Source organism: Protopterus annectens, chromosome 5.part0, assembly GCF_019279795.1.
Source record: "Protopterus annectens isolate FY-2018-M chromosome 5.part0, PAN1.0, whole genome shotgun sequence".
In the NCBI taxonomy this organism is placed as follows: domain Eukaryota; kingdom Metazoa; phylum Chordata; order Ceratodontiformes; family Protopteridae; genus Protopterus; species Protopterus annectens.
This window is the reverse complement of record NC_056735.1, coordinates 1430772116-1430793959: the sequence shown is the minus strand read 5'-3', so window position 1 is coordinate 1430793959 and position 21844 is coordinate 1430772116. Positions and strand designations below refer to the sequence as shown.

Sequence of the window (21844 nt, the reverse complement as noted above, 5' to 3'; positions counted from 1 at the left end):
ATAAACTTAATTTAGCTTTTATGTTTCGGAATGGGAATGGTTTAACTCGTATGAATGCCCTAACCCGGAAAAGGATTTTTAACCCCCCCCCCTTTCTTTGCCATTAATATTGTTTGAGAAAATGTGTGAATTTGATTTTAGAGAATTATTTGCTAAGAAAAATTTGAAATCTACATACAGCAGTTTAACTGAAACAGAAACCACTCTCCCTTATGAGCTGATTAACAACAAATATATCAGGGTCATGAAACCTGATAAAGGAGGTGGGGTTGTAATTATGGGAATTAATGATTACATTACAAGGATATCTAAGGTTTTAGATGACAGAGATTTTTATGAAAAAACATCATTACATGCTGTGAATTGTTCTTACAGGAAAATTCATGTTCTTTTAGAAGAAATGCTGTATGATGATTTGATTAGTGCGGAATATATATGTTGCACTTTGTCAGCAATGCAAAGCGTTTTATGTTGGGAAGACCATCAGGCACTTGAGAGATCGAATTTATCAGCAATTTTTTATATAAAAAGCAGAAATGACAAAAATGCTTTGTATAAACATATTTCAAGCAATGAAGGACATGTTTTTAAGTTTTTTGTTTTGGAAATGATACACAAGGATCCAAGGGAGGGACCTTGGGAAGAAATAGTTGAATTCCATGAGTCGTGGTGGCAGATTAAGTTAAATGCTAACCTTTTTCCAGGACTAAATGAAAATATTTCACTGAGTAGTATACTGAAACTTAGTTCGTTGCCAGTATATTTTTTTCTCCCTTTTTTCTGAGATATAGAGGGTTTAACAAGGGCCTTTTATGTGTTTTTAAACTTAATGTTCATGTTTATATATTAACTAAAATTGTTTTACAAAAGTTTTTTATATTTGTTCAGTTGTGTAGATAGATCATTATGTATGCAATTATTTATGATGTTAGTTTTTATTTTGGTGCTGCATTGCCTGTTTGATAACATGTGACTTTGGCTTTTTTATTATTTAAATGTTTCTTAATTGATTGAAACAAACTCTGAAGTCTTCTGTTACAAGCAGAAGAAAGTGCTCAGTTTGTATATAATAGATAATTTTTTATCTTTATCCTGTTTGGACCGTTTTTCTTTGTTCTGTTTGTGGTTCCTCTTGTTTGGTTTCTGGTCCGTTTTGTGGTCTTTGTTTATTTATATTTTCCCCTCACTCCTAGCCACCAGGCCTCTCCTGCCACCCCCCCATATTGATGCACTCATTCCTCCACCCCACCCCCTGCACAAGTGCCAATTGATTCATTTCCCTGCCAAGCCAAGAGCTCAGCATTCCATTTGTGCTACGGTCTGGCCGAGATCCTATCAGTCTTTGAAGGCGAATGTCAGGAACCAGCAGGACTTCATTTGTTTGTGGGTTTATTCCATTCTCGCCTAATTCCCTCTGCCCAGTAGATGGTGACTGTTTTGATGCCGCTGTTTGAGTGTCCCTATGTGCCTTTGCACACACTGAGGCACAGCTCTTTGTTTACTTGCTGTGCAGGATACCTAACCCAACCCAATAACTGCTACCAGTTATTCACCCAACACTTCAGTTGAGGTCATTGCTATAGTAAGTTATTACCGTTTACTGCAGGGCACTTAGGGTGTGTTTAAAGGATGCAGGAAAAAGCAAAGTTGAAGAATAAGACTAATTTCTTTCCTTAGTCATGATTTTTGCTAAGGCCATCATTTGCTTAAAAGGTTCTTAAAAAAAAAAAAAAAAAAAAAACTTTAATAGGAACAACTATAAATGCAGGTTTACTAATGTAGTGACAGAATGTTTAAATTATAGAAAATAACATCACAGGAGTCATAAAAATGCAAATAATTTTCAAACACAGTGATTTTTGAACTTGTATTCTTGAAGTTTACACTAAAGTGGTTGAGAATCCCCTAAGAGTGAGTTATGAGCAAATGGGTGCTGCGGTTAGCATTACTGCCTCTTAGCACTTGCTTCTAAAGTTCAATTCTTGGAGAATGTATTTGGAGAATGAATGAATGAATGAAACAGCCAGCATTTTAATTTGGAAAATATTTGCTTGCAACCCTTTCACTGATCAGTATGTTGTACCTAAGCTTTCCACTATGCATTCTGTGAGATGCACTTCATAAACTGTCAGATCATTATTTCACAGTTCTGTCTTTAAAGATGATCACATGCAGCAGCTGCAGCACTGTCCTTCAAAGTACGGTTGCACATTTTACTGTAGTTCACGAAGTGCTCTCAGAAACAGCTGCTTCCAACTATCAAAGTTATGAAGATGTAGTTTCTGAGTGTTGAACATAAACCTGACAAATTGACATCTTCTGGATACAGTCAAGAATGTTTTATTTATTTTATTTATTTTTATTTTATTTTACATTTGTTGACCGGGCTAGTCTGGCTGGATATATGTCCATTTTCAGCAGAGGCCCGAGGAGAAAAGCTCCACTAATGTATACTAGTAACTGACATAAAACAACAAATTATAAGAAGCTATAGAACTATTTAAAAGTAGCATAGCAACAGTATGGAATCAATTTAACAGAAAAAAATACCACGAGGATCCCTAACCCTACAATCTGAGTGATGCAGGAATTTGGATGCAGAAATAAAAAAATAAACAAACACTAGAGTCTATACAATAGTTACAGTATTAACAAATATGATGAGCATTTTGTGCATGAGCAAATAGTTATAAGACCCAGAATTACACAGTAAGAAGTAACAAACAAGGTTTAGATAGTAGATGAGATGACAGGTTGGAGTAATATATCAAGTATAGAGAGAAAGAGACAGATGTAGGAATAGTAATGTCCAAGTAGATGCCAGGTGAGCTACAGATGAGGAGAAGTAATATTGAGAGAGACAAGTAGAAGAGATGGATGTATAACAGTAGGGAATTGAGAGAACTTTACTGGAAGAGAAGTATAATATAATATATAATTGTAGTATAACTATATATATATATATATATATATATATATATATATATATATATAATGTAGTAGAACTGAACAGGAGAATCTAGACAGAAGTGTACCTTTTGGTGCCTCATTTGGTGCCTCATGACCCTGTTTCACCTTCAAGCTGAAGGGCAGCTTGTTGCTAATTTGAAAAAGTAAATGTTCCTGTCATATAAAGTAATTGTTTTAAATGTTTTAATACAACAAATACAGTATGCATATCATGGACTCTGTTTATAGAGTCGTTTGTGAAACCTCAGATTTAGTATATATAAGTAAGGAGGATTTGAGGCCAAGCCCCTATGTGGGAGCTGCACGTTCTTTTTGTGTGTGTGTTGGATCGAGTTTGCAGTTCTCGGCCTAATGAGGTCAACTGTTCGAACAGTTGTGGTGCCATCTCCTGACTTCCCAAACCAGCCCTCCTTTTCATTTGTGTAATAAGGCTTCCGAGCGCACGTGTGTGTGATATTTTTCAGTTGCAGTTCTAAGTATATGGACAAGTTTTGTTGAACTTTTATGTTGTAATATAGTGACCCCACCTTAACACCAAGCTTATCCTCATTCCATGTGAAATCTCTGGATCCAGTTATAGCCAGCTGCTGTTCTGAGCTGCAGACGTCACAGTAGTTGCAAAGAACATTCCATCCTTCATCAGCATGCTTCCTTATACCCCTTTCCAAGTAGAGGTATACAGGCAAAGTTTACCTCTGCTCTCTACTCCATACCAGCTCCCTAGCCAGCTAATCAAACCTAGGTCCCTTGGGCTGAAATGGGGGGGGGGGGAGTATACCTCTGCCAAGAGCGCTGGCAGATATGCATGGTATGGATATTGCAGCACAAATGAGCTTGTATTGGTTGAGTACCTTATACCTCCTGGGCATGCATGACTTGTGTGTCATTCTTTTATGCCTTACTGCTTTCATAAGGCAAGCATATCTTTGATGCAAACTCATTTTTAAAATACTCTTTAATGTATGCATAACCTGTTTCTCTGCCAACACCTTTGCTAGAAGTTTTGAAATGAAGTATCATTATTCTGGTTGCATCTGTTTTTAGTCTGATTTCTGTACTTCTGTAGAATAAGAGAAGTACCAATCAAGGGAACATGGACAGAGTTGTTTAGTTGGAGAGCATGATTCCAAGGACCACAGCATCGTTGCTGACAATGGCACTCGCTTGAATGTCCAAAAACGGTTTGCCAAAGGTGTGAACTGTTTTCCAAACAGATAAAAGCTTTATAGGAAATCTCAAAGTGACCTATTCAGGCAGCGCCACCAATATTAAAATGAATTTTTGTGCTGAAGGTACACACTTGTCTACTTATTTTTGTTAGAGGAAAAAGATGAAGTGGAGTATCCACCTAAAGTGAGTTTTAGAGTATTAGAGTAAGACTAGATATGTGTGTCAAAAATTCTTTGCAATAATATCTCCTTTTTACTATTTTTAAACTACTTTTGTTGTAATACTAAAGGGTGTTTTTATGGTAAACGCATCCATTCACTGTAAGACTAAGTCTGTCTAATTATTCTATCAGAATATTTATTTGGAATAGTAAACACCAAAACAGTCCTATTTAAAAGTGACAGGTTGGCTTTTAAATTATGCAGTTTTTTATTTGCTGCTTCAGCTGTTACAGCAGTATTTAAGACATTTCAATTGTCAAGTTATTTTCTTTGTGTACATTCATTATTTCTTACACATACATTCTTCTTTATCACCCTGTACCGTAATGTCTATCTATAATTCCATAATTAAACTCTCATTTCTGCACACATTCGGTCGCTGATTCAGTAAAATTTGTAGTGAAAGATTTAGTTGTGTATTCTCGTAGCATCTGAGTTTTAGAATGAAAATGTTTTTTTTTTTTTGTAATAAGCTTAATAGTTACACACAGGTATTTTCACTTAGCTGTTGTCCCTATCCCAATCTGTTTGGGACAATCAGGATTTCAAGCACGTCACTGAATGAATGAGAGAATCTTCCGGGATCACATTATCGATCATGTGGGCACTCACTGGTGTTCATCTTATTCATGCTCCTGTTGTACCCAATTCTGAATGTTTACATTTCTGGATTCTGTCAAAAGAAACAAGAGTTTCTGCAAATTACACATTTATCACTTGCTGGCACTGACAGCCATGTGGAAAAGAGAAACACTTTGGGCAAGAATGGCTTAAGTATGCGTGCACTGTTATTTCGGCACTCTCTTGGTAGCATCATGTTATCACATCTATTCCAGCTGTCTCTAGATTTCTTTACTTAGGGTTTGTCTGGCATAGGCCAGGCAAGCTGAGTTTGTAACCCATTCTTGTGTCAGCTATTCTGCTCTTCACACACTGGTTACCGTATGTTTGATCGTCAGTAGCCTGGGAACCTTCCTACCCAAGAAAGTTACTTTTGGTTACTAGTACCTCATAAAGTTACTTTTCAGACCATATTATAAAAGTTACGACTAAATGCCTTTACTCATATAATATGTGTATGTATATATATATATATATATATATATATATATATATATATATCTAAGCTATATAAATTTCTTAGTTTACAGGCATTTGAGCAGACACCTATTTGACATTCCATTTACCTGTAATAGGTAAATCACTTAGAAGCTATCATACAGGAATATGTCAGCTTGTGCTGTCTACAATTTAAAGTAGGGGTTGTGCATCAAAATGTAATACTGATTGTTGCAGTTTGTATCAAACAGATATGAAGCAACTAACTTTAAATTATGGTTTGCAGAGTCTTTAAATCATGGAAAGCTGAGAAACGTGCAGTGATACCCACTGAAGCACTGAATATGTACTTGGCATGTACTAAGGTTATATGGTGTTTGGTGACTTTTGTGACTGGCTACACTGATCTGTACAGACTGCATATTTTTATGTCAAGGGAATGAAGTTCTGTAGCAGAACTCTAGGAGGATTGCTAATTCCATCTATTCACGTTTTAGTTAAAATTTACATAATTTTATGAGGCAGTAAGCAATATAAATGAAAGCTAAGCTGCAGAAACCACAGTTGCAGGTCTTCTCCAGCATCATTGTCCATGCCAGGATGTGCAATTGAAGAGTCTCCTTAGGTACAATCATCTGTCATCTGAGCCAGAACCCTCCTAACTAAGGATGCTAGCAAAGAAAAGATCCATGATGAAGCATCTGGACTTTCCCACAAAAGTTTGTGTTAGTGGAATTAGATTTGATGACTGAGTTTGATTTCCCTTGTCTCACCTCTCAGGACCTCAGATTCCAGGACGTCCTCTTACTGATGCAGAAGAAAAGGGACCAGCCTGAGCACAGCATGTCATACTCGGACAAGGTCCTGCACAAGGCCTTTCAGTCTGGTGTGTCTCCTTCCTGAGAGATCCTGCAAAATACAACAAGATACCACTTATTGCTATGAGGGTTTGGAAAGAGTATGATGTTGGCTCCTTTGTCAAATAAACCTGACAAAATGCTGTGGCCCTTCCCAAGCACTGGGAACAATTGGTTGAAAAATCCAAATGTAAACTCAGTTAGTTTAGTGGTTCTAATAATGACTTCTTTGCCTCAGAACCCCATTATTAACTCCCCAGCCAGGAGCCCAGGGAGCTGGACCACTTTGATAAAAGCATGTTTGCATTCTTGAATTTTTATTACATACTCTGAGTTTCCAGATACATTTGCTCCATTTCCAGTGCAGTATTTTGGATGAGATGTTGAAGATGTTGGACCAGGTGGAAGACACAGAGTTGTGAATCAAACTTAAAACTCAGGTTTCCAGTGTATCTACTATATCAAGCCTCACCATGACACTAGCCCATGATGCAGCCAATGGTTGTGTAAGGGCACCAGGACCTGGAGTAGCCGTGTGACATTATAACTGACTTTGTCAGTGGCCCCAGGTCCTGGAGTGTCCAAGTGATATTATACCTGGCTTTGTCAGTGGCACCAGGTCCTGGACTGCCTAAGAGATGTTATACCTGGCTTTGTCAGTGGCACCAGGTCCTGGAGTTTCTGAGTGATGTTATACCTGGCTTTGTCAGTGGCAACAGGTCCTGGAGTGTCCAAGTGATGTTATGCCTGGCTTTGTCAGAGGGACCAGGTCCTGGAGTGACCGAGTGATGTTATACTGGGCTTTGTCAGTGGCACCAGGTCCTGGAGTGACCGAGTGATGTTATACTGGGCTTTGTCAGTTAGACTTCCAGATGAACTTCAACACTTTATTCATAAATCCTCGGTTTCACAGCTCTGACCTTTTTGAGCCACAAGTGAAATCAAAATAGAAAGGTTATGAAAAAGAGACAAAGACTCTGGTAGCTGTTCACATCAAATTTACAGCTCCCCACTGACTCTTCTCTAAGATAGAAAAGGGTCCAGGCCAAAAGTGGTTTTGGCATGGCCAACAGCCACATGACCAGCAGTTTGTAAGGGAACTAGCACAAGTAAGGTAGTGGCTACTTCTGGGGTGGACACCAGCCCACTGTCAGAGGTCCCAGGAATGGTTAAGTATTCCACAACCCCCAGGCCAAAAGTGAACAACTATTCGCTTCAGTCCTTGCCTTACTGCCTTGCTCTTCTCTGGAGATATGCACGCACGTCTATCCCTCCTTCAGTCAGCGCAAGCAGCCATCACTTATGACTAGTGGTTTGCAGACATTGTATCCAGAAATTATATTATTCAATGTTTTTTTTTTGCCTCCTTGATCCACTCTCTCTTTCTTCTAGGGGTCTCATCTATGAAAAGAGGTAATTTTAAAATTAGTCAAGTCTCAGGGTCATTTTAGGTCTAAATAGCCTTGTATTGCATTCCAAAAAAGAAGTTCCAGGTGGTCATGGTGCAGTTGATTCTCCCCTCTCTATCTAAGGGAGCTTAGATGTGTTCCTAAACCTCCAAGACACATGCCTATACATCACCAAGACACATGCCTATAAATGAAGAGCATCAAGGAATCAAAGAGATTACTGCATTTTCAGGTAGGAGCCTATCAGTTACAGTTATCAGCCCTGTTCTTTCATATATCCATGAAATGCATGGCTGTGGTGATAATGTTCCAAAGTCTGCAGCAGTTAACAATATTCCCCTCCCTAGATGATTGGCTCCTCACTGATCCAGCAATTCAAAAACTTACATCAGCACAGGATTTTCTATGACCCTTTTCTTCCAGTTTATAATAATAGTACTAGTGGACTTAAGTTTACTGCCTGAAGCCTCTCGGTGCCTGACATCTGTAGATTGTATACTAGACACCCCCCCCCCCCCAATGATCAGGTGGACTTAAAGACTCACCAGTCATTCTTTCTGGTAGCAGCTACATGTCTCAGGGCATTGGGGTTCAAGGCCAAAGTTACATCATTTGTCAGACTTGGTGTGCAGTCCAGTTAGAATCTCAGAAGCATTTTGACGACATCTTGCATGTTGGCTGCCCAGCATCAACTTCTCCTTGTATACCACTTTTCTTCTTCCTGAACCCCTAGTGACAGTCATAGGGAAAACTGTATTGTTTGAGAAAGACTGTCTAAGGTATCTGGTCAAAGCAGAGTGTCATAGAGATGGCAGTGATCCATCTCAAGATTATAACCTTCCAGGATTCTTTTCCTCACAGACTGATTGCTATATGCTGCAACATTATGGCAGTAGTGTGGTAGATTAACAAGTAGGGGAAACCATTCCTGCTCACTATGTGAAGAAGTGGTGAGGCTTTGGGAGTGGGCCATGTCATTAAATCACTTTCTGGTGACAGCACATATAGCTGGAGAATCCAACTTGCTAGCATAGTGGCTCAGTTGATGCTTGCTGATACTTCCTTGAGTGGTCACTTAGCTGGCTGGTTCTGAGAGCTCTTTTCCATCAAATGGGGGAAGATTCAGTGAGATCATTTTGCCAGCCTGATCAACACCAAATACAATGACTTCATTTCTCTGAGTCACCTTTGTGGACAATAATCCAGGAAAACTTTAGTCCAGGAAAGGTCTCCAGGTCACCTTTATGCAGTCCCTTCTTTCCCACCCATTACCAAGTTTGCGCAGAAGGCACAGATGTGCAAGGGCAGAGTCATTTTCATTGCCCCATTTTGGTCGAAGCACACATGGGGTTTGTCTGCTTTGCCTTCAACTTCTAGAAGAGCTTCTTTGGTTGCAACCCTTCTTAGGTACCCATTTGGGAAGCCTCACCTGGATCTTTATGTCCTCTGCCATACTGCATGTTATGTCCTCTTTGTATGATGACTAGGGAAACCAGTTTACCTCAAGAAGGTGGTCATTATCCTTGTCTCTGTTCAGAAACTTATCACCAGGAAAATGTATAAGGATTAATGGGCATGTTTTGTGGTGTAGGCATTGGAGAGAAATATGGACCAATTTTTTCCTCTGATTCAAACAGTTTTAGACTACCATGCTCTGATCTTTAAGGTATGACTTTTGGTTTATTCAAGATCACATGATGGTTATCTCTAACATCCTCTTGAGGTGCCAGAATTCTTCTGTAATCTACCTTAAAGTTTGCAGGACATTTTTCAGAAGAGCTTTTCTCTTTAGACCCATGATTAGGTGGCATATTTCATCATGGGATCTCACCTTTGTTGTGGAGCATTTAACTAAAGCCCTATTTGAACGACCCTCCAGATTGGAACTGAAGTTCCTGTGCCGGAATATTCTTTTCTTAGTACCTATTATGTTGTTCAGGCATAGTTCTGAACTTGAGGTGGTGTGTGTTGTAACATAGTGTCCTACTTCTACCAGGTGAATACCTAACTGAAAATAGAATTAGACATAGATGGGGATGTTTTAGTGAGCCAACACAAAGAACTGGCAAATTTAGGTGTAACTGGATGAGGGTGGAGTAATGGAGTTATTGTATGGGGGATTGTACTTAACCAAGGAAATAGAGATTGGTCCCTTTAAGATGAGATACCCAAGGGGCAGGTAATGGAAAGTAGCTGAATACCTGTGTCTTTTTAAGGCTGGGGTATACCTTCTATGGCAAGAGTGATTTGGAGCATAAATCCAGAGGAGTCTGAAGCTGTTTTTTGAAAGAAGAGACAGGCTGAGGCTGCAGTAATTGATTCAAAGATGGGCGTTTAGATTGTGAAGTACTGGAGTTGTCCAAACAGATAATTACTGGTAAAAGACTTTATTTGCTTCAGCAGTGAAAGCCCATGTAGTAAGACATTTTGCGTTGTTTGGCTCACATGTTCATGAGAAAGACTTATTTTTGATAGAGACTTTTGTTTTTGAATAACTGTTTCACTGCTGGGTGCACTTTAAAGATTGTCAGATGTAGAAAGTGTACTGAACATCCAAATCGAATAGTACCACTAAAGTGGCTACAGGACTGAAGTGTATATGGTATTGTAAGTATTCCATGCAAATAGGTACTTCAGAGACCACCACCATAAATCTGGGATTGTAAGTATATTACTCATTTTATTTCACCTCTTGCTATTGTTTGGTTATAAGTTTGGCAATGTAAACCAATTTTATATTACATCTAATAAAATACACTGTTTTGTGAGAAAAGTGATATGTTTAATGTTTGAAAACTTTAAACTGTAAAGTGTTTCATAAAGACTTGAGTGGCATTGTGCACTAACCCCTCCTTTATGACTAAGTTTGCTGCCGAGTCCAACATTTATCAGACCAGTCTTACTGTCTTTTTTTCCAAACTAATCAAACAAAGGGAATTCCTTCTTTATTGCCTCAATAGGCATAGACCACTGTGGTTCTAATTCCACTGCACTAAGGAAATCAGAAAGGACTCACAGCTGTTTGTCTACTTTACAACAAGCAGGTTGGGCAATGAAGTTTCAAAGGTAACACTGATAAGATGGTTACCTGATCAAATTAAATTTTTTTATGCAAAATGAGGCAAATCTCTTTGGAGTGAGCTGGAAGCACATTCTGCTAGAGCAGTAGCCATCTCTGAGGTGACATATGTGCAACAGCTATGCTGGCTCCAGTGAGCATTTTTACAAAGCACTACAAGCTGGATGGAATCTCCAAATCCCTTTGGCCTTTGCTTTGAGACTACTGCCATCAGAGATATTATTTCCTAGGACCACTAAGGGCAGTTGGTGGGGACTGTACCCTAGCAGCATAGAAGGATGAACCAGACCATTATGTATGTACTTTAAGAATAGCTCTGCATAGTACATCTTTCTTTACAATTCCCATCTTCCTCGGACTTGGCAGAGGGGGTATAGAATGTATGAATTTGTTAGGAGAAGTATTTAATGCGCGCGTGTGTGTTTTAACAATGATGTCTGTGCTCAGAGAGGCATTCTCTGATCTTGAGATAAAGGTGGAGAGTGAGGCATTATGGCTAAAGGAGAAGTTGAAGCCTGGGAAAATTTGTTTCAGTGCTGAGGCAACTGTGAGCTGAAGCTACAGACTTAGCAAAAGTTAAGGATAATGAACTTCTACCATGCACATTGGTTGTTATAATTAGTACATTATGTTTGATTACTCCACCAATTGAGCCTGTTGTCAGGGACGCAACATTTGCTGCATGAAAATATCATGGCTGAGATCTTTCAACACCTTAGAAAACTAACAGTTTGTGTAGGCAATCCAGTGAATGAACATTTCAGCAAGCATTGCTGGGTAAAGTCCATTGTTATTTATTCTGTATAGGTATAACCATTTTTCCTGGTTTAAAGGTCATGAATAGGTTTGATAAAAGGGCCAATTTTTCAGCCAGCAAGTGTCTATGGTGCCTTAACTATGTATCCTATGTGTCTGAGTTCGGGATTACCTGTTGAGAATGCTGTAGACAAGGTATGTGTTTTTCCCACCTCTGAGGATTCAGAAGAGGTTGAGGAAGACCTTAAAAGTGCATTTTCATTTGGGTTCATTGTGACTCATTCAAGTATGTTCCTGCAGATGCAACATCCAAGAATGCAGTGACTGTTCTTGTCTTTATAGGGCTGTTTAGCTCAAGATTTCTTCAGTTCTTGATAAACCATGCCAGGATATTTTGGATGATCCTTTCATGAAGTTAAAAATGTTTGACAAGCCCTTCTCTTGATTTTCAGAGGAGGACTAAGGCTTAGCTGTGTATCATTTGTATAATCTTCTGTCTCCACTGAAACTTCCCAGTCACTCTGGACAGGAGAGGCCTTGGGTCAACTGGTGCCCTAGGCAAAAGGGCTCCACGGCGACCCCCACCACACTACCCAGTGCCCCCATCCTGGTCTACCTACACCAAATAAGCACTGAAAAAGCACCCCTGCTAGACAAGCGCCCTAGGTGGCCACCTAGTTGGCCTATGCCTAAGGCTGGCTATGACTCTGGAGGAAGAAAATGCTAAGCATCAAACAAGATCAACAAAGCAGAGGCAGTGATATGGTACATGAACAGGTGGCCTGGGACTTGCTTCTTCCCCATCTGCAGGAAAGTATCCATGCTTAAGAGTAGGCCATCTACTAGAAGATATTATTTGTGATTCCAGGAGAGAAAGGCTTCAGCCCAATCAACGACTGAGCCCTGCAGTATTCCTCCTTATACCATTGTGATTGAAGGGTGGATTTCAGGTTCATCACAGCCTGGAGAACCATCACCCAAGGTAGAGGAGTGCTGAACACATAAAACAGTGCCAGATTGTAGAATTGCTTAGGGCTCTCTTGGCACATTCTTCTTTGACTGACCAATCAGTTTTGCATGAATTGCTAGTGTAGTTTGAAGTTGCTGCTTGCTGAGGTTGTCATAGAGGGTGACATAAAAGAAATTTTAAATTAATTTTCCTGGTCCACAAGAAGTTGGTCATCCTGCCGGATTCCACATATTATATTTTTTCAGCCATCCATTCACTTTCATAAAACTGAATGTGTCCTGTTCAGGCTGTGACCATGTTCCTTCATAATGTCTTTTTCCGTCTATGAGACATGCTGTCTACTTATTTGCACGTGGTAGCTGTACAGCATATTCTTGCACTTTGTTTTGGGTGGCCACAGTTCAGTACATGGGGTTGATGTTTTTCCTTTCCTCCATTCCATTGGTCTGTATATCAGACTGCTGGCAGTGGCATTAGAGCCCTGCCAGGAGTGCAGTTTTCTGTTTTCATTTTTGGACAGCTGGTAGCTGGTGGCCTCTGCCCATGTTTTTCTAGTAGCAGCAGTATTCTGGACTTTTGCTGCAATAACTTAGGGTCATCCGCATCTGGGAAAGAGCCAGAACAGTATGTTCTATGTCTATGGGTGATTCTGGATACCATCCTGCCTCCCTTCTTTCCTCTACAGAGGCTTAGGAGCTCAGAGAGCTGTGGGTGTTGTCACAAGATGAATTAAGGTTTGCCTCCTGTTACCATTACTTGATCTGATGATAGTGTTTTTTTTCATATTCCTTATGGCCTACATGTATGCATGGGTTGAGAAATGGACAGTTCACTAATAGCAACTGCCTTGTTATCATAGCCACTAGATGTCCTTCTTGTCATAAACCCCTGCTTTCATTTTCTAGACTCATGGGTCTTTACTTATAAATTGGCCTAGTCTGTGATACTAGTCACATTACTGGAGGGGACGTAACCTACTTTGAGTCTGCCTTGGTGTAGAGAATTTGGAATTTGCTAATGAAGCATCTCTACATCAGTCTTCTTAAACACATGATAGTGTTCCATTCTCTTCAAGATTTGGAGGCACTCTTGGTTCCTGAAACTCTGTTAATGAAACTAGACTATCTGGCAGGTGTATAGTACTGAGCTGGTTTATCAATAGGAGCAGGCCAACAAATAGTGTTCTTTGTGGTAGGCCACATCCTGGGGGAGTCAGATGTTCTAGCTAACCGGAATTGTCAAAGAAACTGAGTACTTGACCTTCAGCAGGACAGTGTTCAAGACATTTTCAGAAGTAGGACACTCCTGAGGTATACCTGTTCACTTTCCGAGTGCCTGCAGTACTATACAAATTCTGCTTTTTTCCACTTTGATAAGTGATTCAGTTGTTGATGCATTTTTGGTGGGGTAGAGAAAGGTTATTTTATGCATTCCCCAGTTATTTCTCATCTCTTACTTCTGTTGAAGTTCACGTGGAAAAGACACGGCTCTTTTGTATTGCTCTTCAGAGGCCTATAAGAGCCTAATTCTACTCGCATCAAATCATAGACTCTCCAGTGATGATTCTGGTCTGAGTGCTGACACCTCGATTTTATGATAGGTCTAGGATGATTGCTTCCATTTGTGAATGTAGCTTCTGAAGTAGTTCCTGTTTAGCTAATAGCTATACCCTTGCACTCAAGCCGCCTACAAATGCTAAGTGGAAAGGATTTCTTCTTTAGGCTAAGAAATTACTTCATACTCCTCCTCCTTACTCTTTAAATACCTATGTTTGTCTCTCCTCCTTACTCTTTAAATACCTATGTTTGTCTCTCCTCCTTACTCTTTAAATACTTATGTTTGTCTCTCCTCCTTACTCTTTAAATACCTATGTTTGTCTCTCCTCCTTACTCTTTAAATACCTATGTTTATCTTGCCTGTCACTGAAATATATTTTTATCTTGCCTTATGGATTTTAATGGCATTTAATGATTGCTTGGCTGTCTAGGCCATAATCAATTATTCTGATTAGGCTATAGATTCTACTTAACCCCCAGCTGAATTCCTTGTATTTCCACCAAGAATAATACCTGCTTTTTGACTGTCCAATTATTTATTAAATTATGTCACTGTTTTTTTCATCATATTATCTATTTATAAGAATGTTCTCATATCCCCTTCAGTCTTCCACCTTGTCATGTTCAGTCATGCCTTCTTACTTTTATTGTATATCTTATTTTTTAAAAATGTTTGCCTACTTGGACTCTCGAGACTGTGGCGAATACATAAATATTTCTCTCAGGCTCCCTGTGCCTCCTTTCCTCAAGACTGTACACATCACACTTCAGCAGTACTTCTTCACATGAAACCTGGTGAAGCCCAAGCACCATTTTTATTGCCTTCCTTTGTTACTGCCCTTATCCTGTCTATGTTTTCTAATTGCAGTACTGAAGTGCATGTGGCTGCCACCTTGGCATATCATGATTTAGAGAAAGCAAGACTATGGTCCAACAAAAAATAATGAGCCAATTCCTGAAGAGGATCCACTATCTAGAGATATTCATCATGTTGATCACTGCTGCAGTAGCCTTAGCTATATGGGTTATATCCTGCCAAGGATATAACAGATGGACAGCTTTCAAACCTTCAGAGCACCTTCTGTGCACCCAAATTGTCAAGCAGTTTGAGTGGAGCTGTCTTAAGAGCAAGTTTGGGTGCCAGGCCCTTCAGAACTTTACAACCTGTGAAGAGTAAGCTCCTCTGAGGCTTTTGAGGACTATCAGTCTGCTTGTGCTGTTCCTTTATTAGTCAGCGAGCAGATAAGTTCCTTTTGGGGAAAAATCTTTCATTTAATAATTTTCTTTATTTATACTTCCCTCTTCTGGAAAATTATTTTAAAGCTAGGAGTTTGTCTTTTAATGGGCCATCTTGAGATTGCACTGCACTTTTAAAAAGAAGCACCCTTTTTTCTGTCAGTTTAAAAGTTCCTTAAAGAAAGTGAAAAATATATATTTTTTCCTGTGGAGAAATTGTTTTTATTTTACTTTGTGGGATTGGCATAGTGTTTTAAAAGGCTTTTTAGTGTATTTCTCTGGAAAAAAGTGACTTTAAAGACTTTTTATTTTTACCAGCATTTGCTGCTTCTTTTTCTTGGGAAAGAGGCACCATTTTTGGCTAAATGATGAAACAAACTGTTCCATGGTTGGTCCGTCTTCCAGGCACAAAAAGAAAAAGTGAAGCAAACATCCTTTTGCCACAACAGCAGCCTAGCAATTTGCCTCAGCCAAAGGTGGGTGATGCTGCTATGGCCATTTGTTGAAACTCAGACCACTCATCTTTACCACAGATCCCTCTGGTATAGCACCTACAGCCAATATGAACCAGAGGTTAGCCATGTCCTCTGCAGCTGTTGTGGTCCCCTTAGTGGGCATGGGAGAACCACTGTTGTCTGTCCTGGGAAATGTATCATGGAAGACTTCCCAGTTTTGCCAGAATGTTGTGCCTATCCCTAGGGAAGCTGCTACTGCCGCTAATAATACTGTTGAGTCAAAAAGAAGCAGAAAACTAAGCATGTATATACTCCTTCTCAAATTTCCTTAGAAATAGCTTACTGGTTGTGGCTTGGTTTAATTTGGGCTGTTGATCTTTTGTTGCAAGGTAGATGTTCATCGTGTTTCACTGTTGCAGTCATTACTCTTGGGTTATCCTGCTGGCAGGCTACCCTCAGTCGGCCAGAATTCCAAAGTCTAGGTCCGGCGTCGGTTGCTGTCGCCTCTTCCCTGACATCAGTGCACCAGGGGTATAAAAGATGCAGCCAACGCCATTTTCTTCAGTCTTTCTTGCCGCGCTGTGCCCGAAGCAAAAGCAGTTCGCAAGTGCCGGTCGGCCGACTCCTGAGATTTTCAGATCCGAATTTCAGAACTGAAGTCTTCATTAAAGCTAAGTACCCCATTGGGGAAACTTTTTTCTTGCTCCAGACCGATGTCAGAAAAAGTTAACAATTGTATTTCTTGTGGGAAGCAAATACCTTATAAGGATTTTCACTCTTACTGTATCCCTTGCCTAGGCCCTGATCACAACGTTGCTAGCTGTCGGTTTTGTGCTAGATTTAACCAAAGCACTATTAAGCGTCTGTTCGATTTTGCATTTCATTACTTTGGCCGAGTATTTAATTATATAATGCCGTCAGAACAGCCGACAACCGGAGTTTACGAAAAACGCAAGGACAAGGAAAAGGATAGGCATCCGAGGTCAAAAACCGACGATGAGGCCTCTGCTAGGCCAGTCGCTGGTTCGCTGGTTCTCAGTGAGGTGCTTTCGCAGCCCCTGGTGCCCGCTACCTCAGAGCCACAGGCCGCTTCCGACTTCCACGTGGAGCCGACTGGGCCTCTGGATACTCAAGGTATTGGCCACACGGAAATCATTCCCTCAGATGGGTCCGGAGCCGCTGAGCAGGCATCGGCTTCTGAGGGTGTCTTCAGACCTACACAACTATATATTAAGCCATCTTCAGCTTCAAAGACAAAGACTAAAGCAGCTCTAAAGACAAGGAAACAAGTACAGCATTCTCCTACTCAGACTTCCATGCCTAAACAACAGATGCTCAAAATGGCTGAAGACCTAATTACTTTGATCAGGGGCTCCGATCCCCCTCCTGATAAGAGGCCTAGGCAAGAGACAGAGTATGATTCTTCTGATCAGGTGTCTATTTCTTCTGATTCCTCTTCTGAACAGGATTATTCCATGCTTCCCTATGAGGATTCTAATGCTGAAGAATCCATTCCTTCAGCCTCTCCTCCTGAGGCTTATTCTTTTGGGGAAACCCTGCATACCATGAGGGAGCATTTCCGCTGGGAGAGCCAAGATTATTCTGAATCTAAGAAAAGGCTCAGAGACTTTCTGCTACTTCCTCAGCACAGACCCCTTGCTATTCCACCTGTTCTAGACATTGTAGATGATGTATTTTCAGAGTCCGGTCTGTCCCCTGACTCTTTACCCCCTGCACCTGCTAAGCCAGACAGATACTACAGGGTCCCGGATTCTCATAAATTCCTATATAAAAACCCCACTGCTCACCCAGAAACTATATCTCAGGGTCCCAAAGGGGGTTAAAGCTTCCACTGCAAAAAACCCTGTCCCCTCTGATAGGGATTCTAGGGCTCTAGACAGATGGGGGAAAAAAATTTACACTTCTGCTACCTTGGCTGTAAGGGCTTTAAATTGTCAGTTTCATATGCTTAAATATCAGCAATATTTAATGTCACTGCTTAAACAGAAATTGTTGACAAATATTGAATGTTCAGAGAACAAGGAAATGCAGGATTTATTGCATGCAGCTGAACAAGTGGGAAAGCATACTTTGCAATGTGGTTATGATTCACTGGAGGCCTCTTGCAGGGCTGCTGTTACAGGTTCTGTTATTAGAAGGCATGCTTGGTTGAAGGAACAGAATCTGCCTGATCATGTTAAAGCAAAATTATTAGATGCACCATTACAGCATGATACTTTGTTTGGTACTAAAGCAGAAGAGGTGTTGAAAAAAATGGAGGATAAAGCAAAATCCATGCAGACAGTCAAGGATTTCTTACAGGTACAGCCACCCAGGTTTAGCAGGAACTGGCCTTCTAAAAATTGGTCCTTTCCAGTGTCAGACAGAACACAAAGAAGCGGATACAGGCGTCCCAGAGGCAGATCTCAGCCCCAAGGCTCATACAGGCCTAAACAATGGGGTGCTCCTACTACCAAAAGCGGAAAAGACAAATCACAACCTTACAGGAAACAGTCCCAATGACTTTCCTCTGCCAGATCCAAGCACTTTTCTTTTGGCAGCCCCCTTAGGGGGAAAACTAGCACTTTTTTCATCAAATTGGCAAATGGTTACCCAAGACAAATGGGTTCTGAACATAGTGTCCCAAGGCTACAGGTTCCATTTTCACACCCTACCAAGGTCAAAAGGTATGCCAGACCTGCCACACAATCAATGGGCAGAGGCACAAAAACAATTTACAGCTCTCATGGACATGAGGGCCATTCAGCAAGTACCACAACAAGAGCAGGGGCAAGGATTTTACTCCAGACTTTTCCTAGTGCCCAGAAAGGACAAAACCTGGAGACCAATACTGGACCTGTCTATACTAAATATGTTTCTGGAAGTTCCAAAATTCAAGATGTTGACTCTACAACAGCTACTGCCCATGCTGGGCAAGAAGGCTTGGCTCGTAACTTTGGACCTAAAAGAGGCATACCTGCATGTCCCAATCAGACAATCTTGCAGAAGATACCTCAGATTCATAGCTGGCTCAGTGCAGTACCAATTCTCTGCACTGCCCTTTGGCTTATCTACTGCGCCCAGGGTCTTCACAAAATGCCTGGCACCAGTAATTGCGTTTTGCAGACAAAGAGGAATTCAAATATATCCCTACTTGGACGACTGCCTAATTCAAGCATAGAACAAAGACATTCTTCTAAAGCATCTGGAGTTTGTAAAAAGATTACTAATTGGCCTAGGGTACACAGTAAACGAAAAGAAATCAAAACTAGTGCCCTCTCAAGAGATAATATTCCTGGGTGCAAGCTTAAATACAACTGCCCAGATGGCTTATCTCACGCCAGACAAACAAAAGCAACTGACTTCTTACTTCAAGAAATTGGCAACAAAAACCCACTTATCTGCAAGGAAAATCCTGCAGGCCTTGGGTTTCATGGCATCCTGCATTCCACTAATTCCATATGCCAGACTGCATATGAGGAAACTACAATGGTATCTAAAAAGTGTTTGGACTCAGCATTGCCACAGCCTGCAGACAGTAATTTCACTTATTCCCTGCCTGCAACAGGAGTTTCGATGGTGGGCAGAGGCCTGTCACCACAACAAGGGTCTGCCATTCAGTTTACCCACAGCCAGACAGACACTGACAACGGATGCATCAGATTATGCCTGGGGGGCCCATATGGCAGGAAAATGTATTCAGGGCACATGGCCTGCAAACCAGATGCATCTTCACATCAATCAAAAAGAGATGCTAGCTGTTCAAAATGCCCTGACAACTTTCAAGGACGTGCTTCATCCAGGACAGCTACTGATAAAGGCAGACAATACTACGGTCATGTGGTACATAAACAAGCAGGGAGGTACACATTCCTACCCCCTCTGCAGACAAGCAATGACCTTATGGGACACAGCATTGGCTTTTCAAGTTCACCTGCAAGCACAATTCCTGCCAGGAAAAGCAAATACTCTGGCAGACGAACTAAGCAGAAACCTCATGGATCCCCACGAATGGAAACTGGATCCACAAGTCTTCAGCATGATAACAAGGAAATGGGGATGCCCAGACATAGATCTATTTGCTTCCCCTTACAACTGTCAATTGCAGAGATTTTGCACAAGGATTTATCACAAGCAAGCATGGAAAGTGGACGCCCTATCCTTCAGCTGGAAAAATCTAACAGTATATGCCTTTCCTCCACTGCCTCTCCTTCCCAGGGTACTCCTAAAGGTCAGACAAGAGAAGCCAAAAATGATACTGGTTGCACCAGACACGTCAGCACTGGTACCCAATCCTAAAGAGCTTGTCTCAAGGTCCAGCATGGATATTGCCTCAAACTTCTCACTTGCTGACCCAACAAAACAATCGGATCCTGCACAGCCAACTCAGGACCTTAAATCTGGCAGCATGGCGGATAATGTAGCCATTCAGAACACTCCTCTTTCAAAAGCTGTTATGGATGTTATCTTGGAGGCCAGGAGGCCCAGTACCAGAAAATCTTATGCAGAAAAATGGAAGAGATTCTGTGCTTGGAACCAGGAACAAGGCATTGACACGTGTGTACCAAATATCCCTCAGATTTTACAATACCTAACTGAGATGCTGAACAAAGGCCTTTCTTTCTCATCAATTAAGATTCAAGACTCTGCCATTTCAGCCCATTACAATACGGAACCACCTATCTTTTCTCATCCTTTAATAAGGCAGTACTTCAGAGAGGCCAAAAACATGAGGCCTCCAAGGAGAGCACCAATTCCGGCTTGGGACCTCAGTTATGTTTTGGAAAAACTCACACTGCCTCCTTTCGAGCCAGCATCAACAGCGGATATACAATTCTTATCCTGGAAAACAGCTCTGCTCCTAGCAATAACCTCTGCAAGACGAGTCTCAGAGTTACAAGCACTCATGGCTGTGGAACCTTTTATCATTTTTCATCCAGACAGGGTTTCTCTGAGGACAAACCCAACATTTATGCCTAAGGTGGTATCCAGTGTGGCCCTCAACCAAACCATTCATTGCCTACCTTTTATCCAAATCCACAGAACAAGGGTAAGAAAATTCTGCATTCTTTGGACATACACAGGCAGTTACACTTCTACTTGGACAGAACTAAAGCTTTCAGAAAGACTGAGCAACTTTTAGTGTCATATGCTGCAGGATCACAAGGAAAGGCTATCTCAAAACAGACTATTTCTAAATGGATAGGCCATTGCATCCATTTCTGCTATTTTCAGCATGGCAAATCAGTGCCTAAGGGCATTAGGCCTCATTCCACCAGAGCAGCAGCCACTTCAGCAGCCTTCCTCAGAGGAGTACCAACCAAAGATATCTTAGAGGTTGCAACGTGGAGTTCAGTGCACACTTTCACAAAGCACTACCACTTACCTATTTACTCTAAGTCCAGAGCAGGCTTTGCCACTGCAGTTCTGCAGGGCCTCATAGCCTCTCCTAATCCTATTTAGCCCAGCCACCCATCCTCAGCTTTGGGATTCAACCCAAGAGTAATTACTGCAACAGTGAAACACGATGAACATAGTACAGTTGTGTACCTACTATAAATGTAGATGTTCGAGTGTATTCACTGTTGCAGTCCAGGTTACCCACCCACCATCCCCCTTTTTCTTTGCTGGGACTTATCTGTACTTCTCTATTCTGTACAACCTATGTGGTGTATTTGCTTGTAGATGAAGGAAATGTTATTTTTGTGCATGCATTTTTATTGGCATATTTTTTCAGGCTATCAGTTTGGGGGCACCTGACATCTGGGGCAAGAAAAACTGAAGAAAATGGCATCGGCTGCATCTTTTATACCCCTGGCGCACTGACGTCAGGGAAGAGGTGACAGCAACTGACGCTGGACCTAGACTTTGGAATTCTGGCCGACTGAGGGTAGCCTGCCAGCAGGATAACCCAAGAGTAATGACTGCAACAGTGAATACACTGGAACATCTACATTTATGGTAGGTACACAACTGTACTTTTCTGGTAAAAAAGAGGGATTCCTCCTTTCTTGAAGATGTTCAAGATTCTGAATCTGGACAGGAGGTGAAGGGGACATGTAAATTTTTTTCCCCCAGATTTCTGATTCAGACTGGGAGGATAGCT

The 21844-nt window shown here is 41.0% G+C and overlaps 1 protein-coding gene across 2 annotated transcripts in view; it reads left to right on the top strand.

The window, feature by feature from the left end:
- GGACT (gamma-glutamylamine cyclotransferase) overlaps window positions 1-21844 on the top strand; it is a 517164-nt gene that overhangs the window by 59567 nt on the left and 435753 nt on the right. The window contains exon 1 of one of the 2 annotated variants that reach the window (XM_044071237.1): window positions 4050-4262. The exons of the other annotated variant lie outside the window; for it this stretch is intronic. Coding sequence (XP_043927172.1) covers window positions 4244-4262 — 19 coding nt within the window. The 5' untranslated portion in view covers window positions 4050-4243. Of the gene's footprint in view, window positions 1-4049; window positions 4263-21844 lie in introns of those variants that run through there. 2 annotated transcript variants of the gene reach the window in all.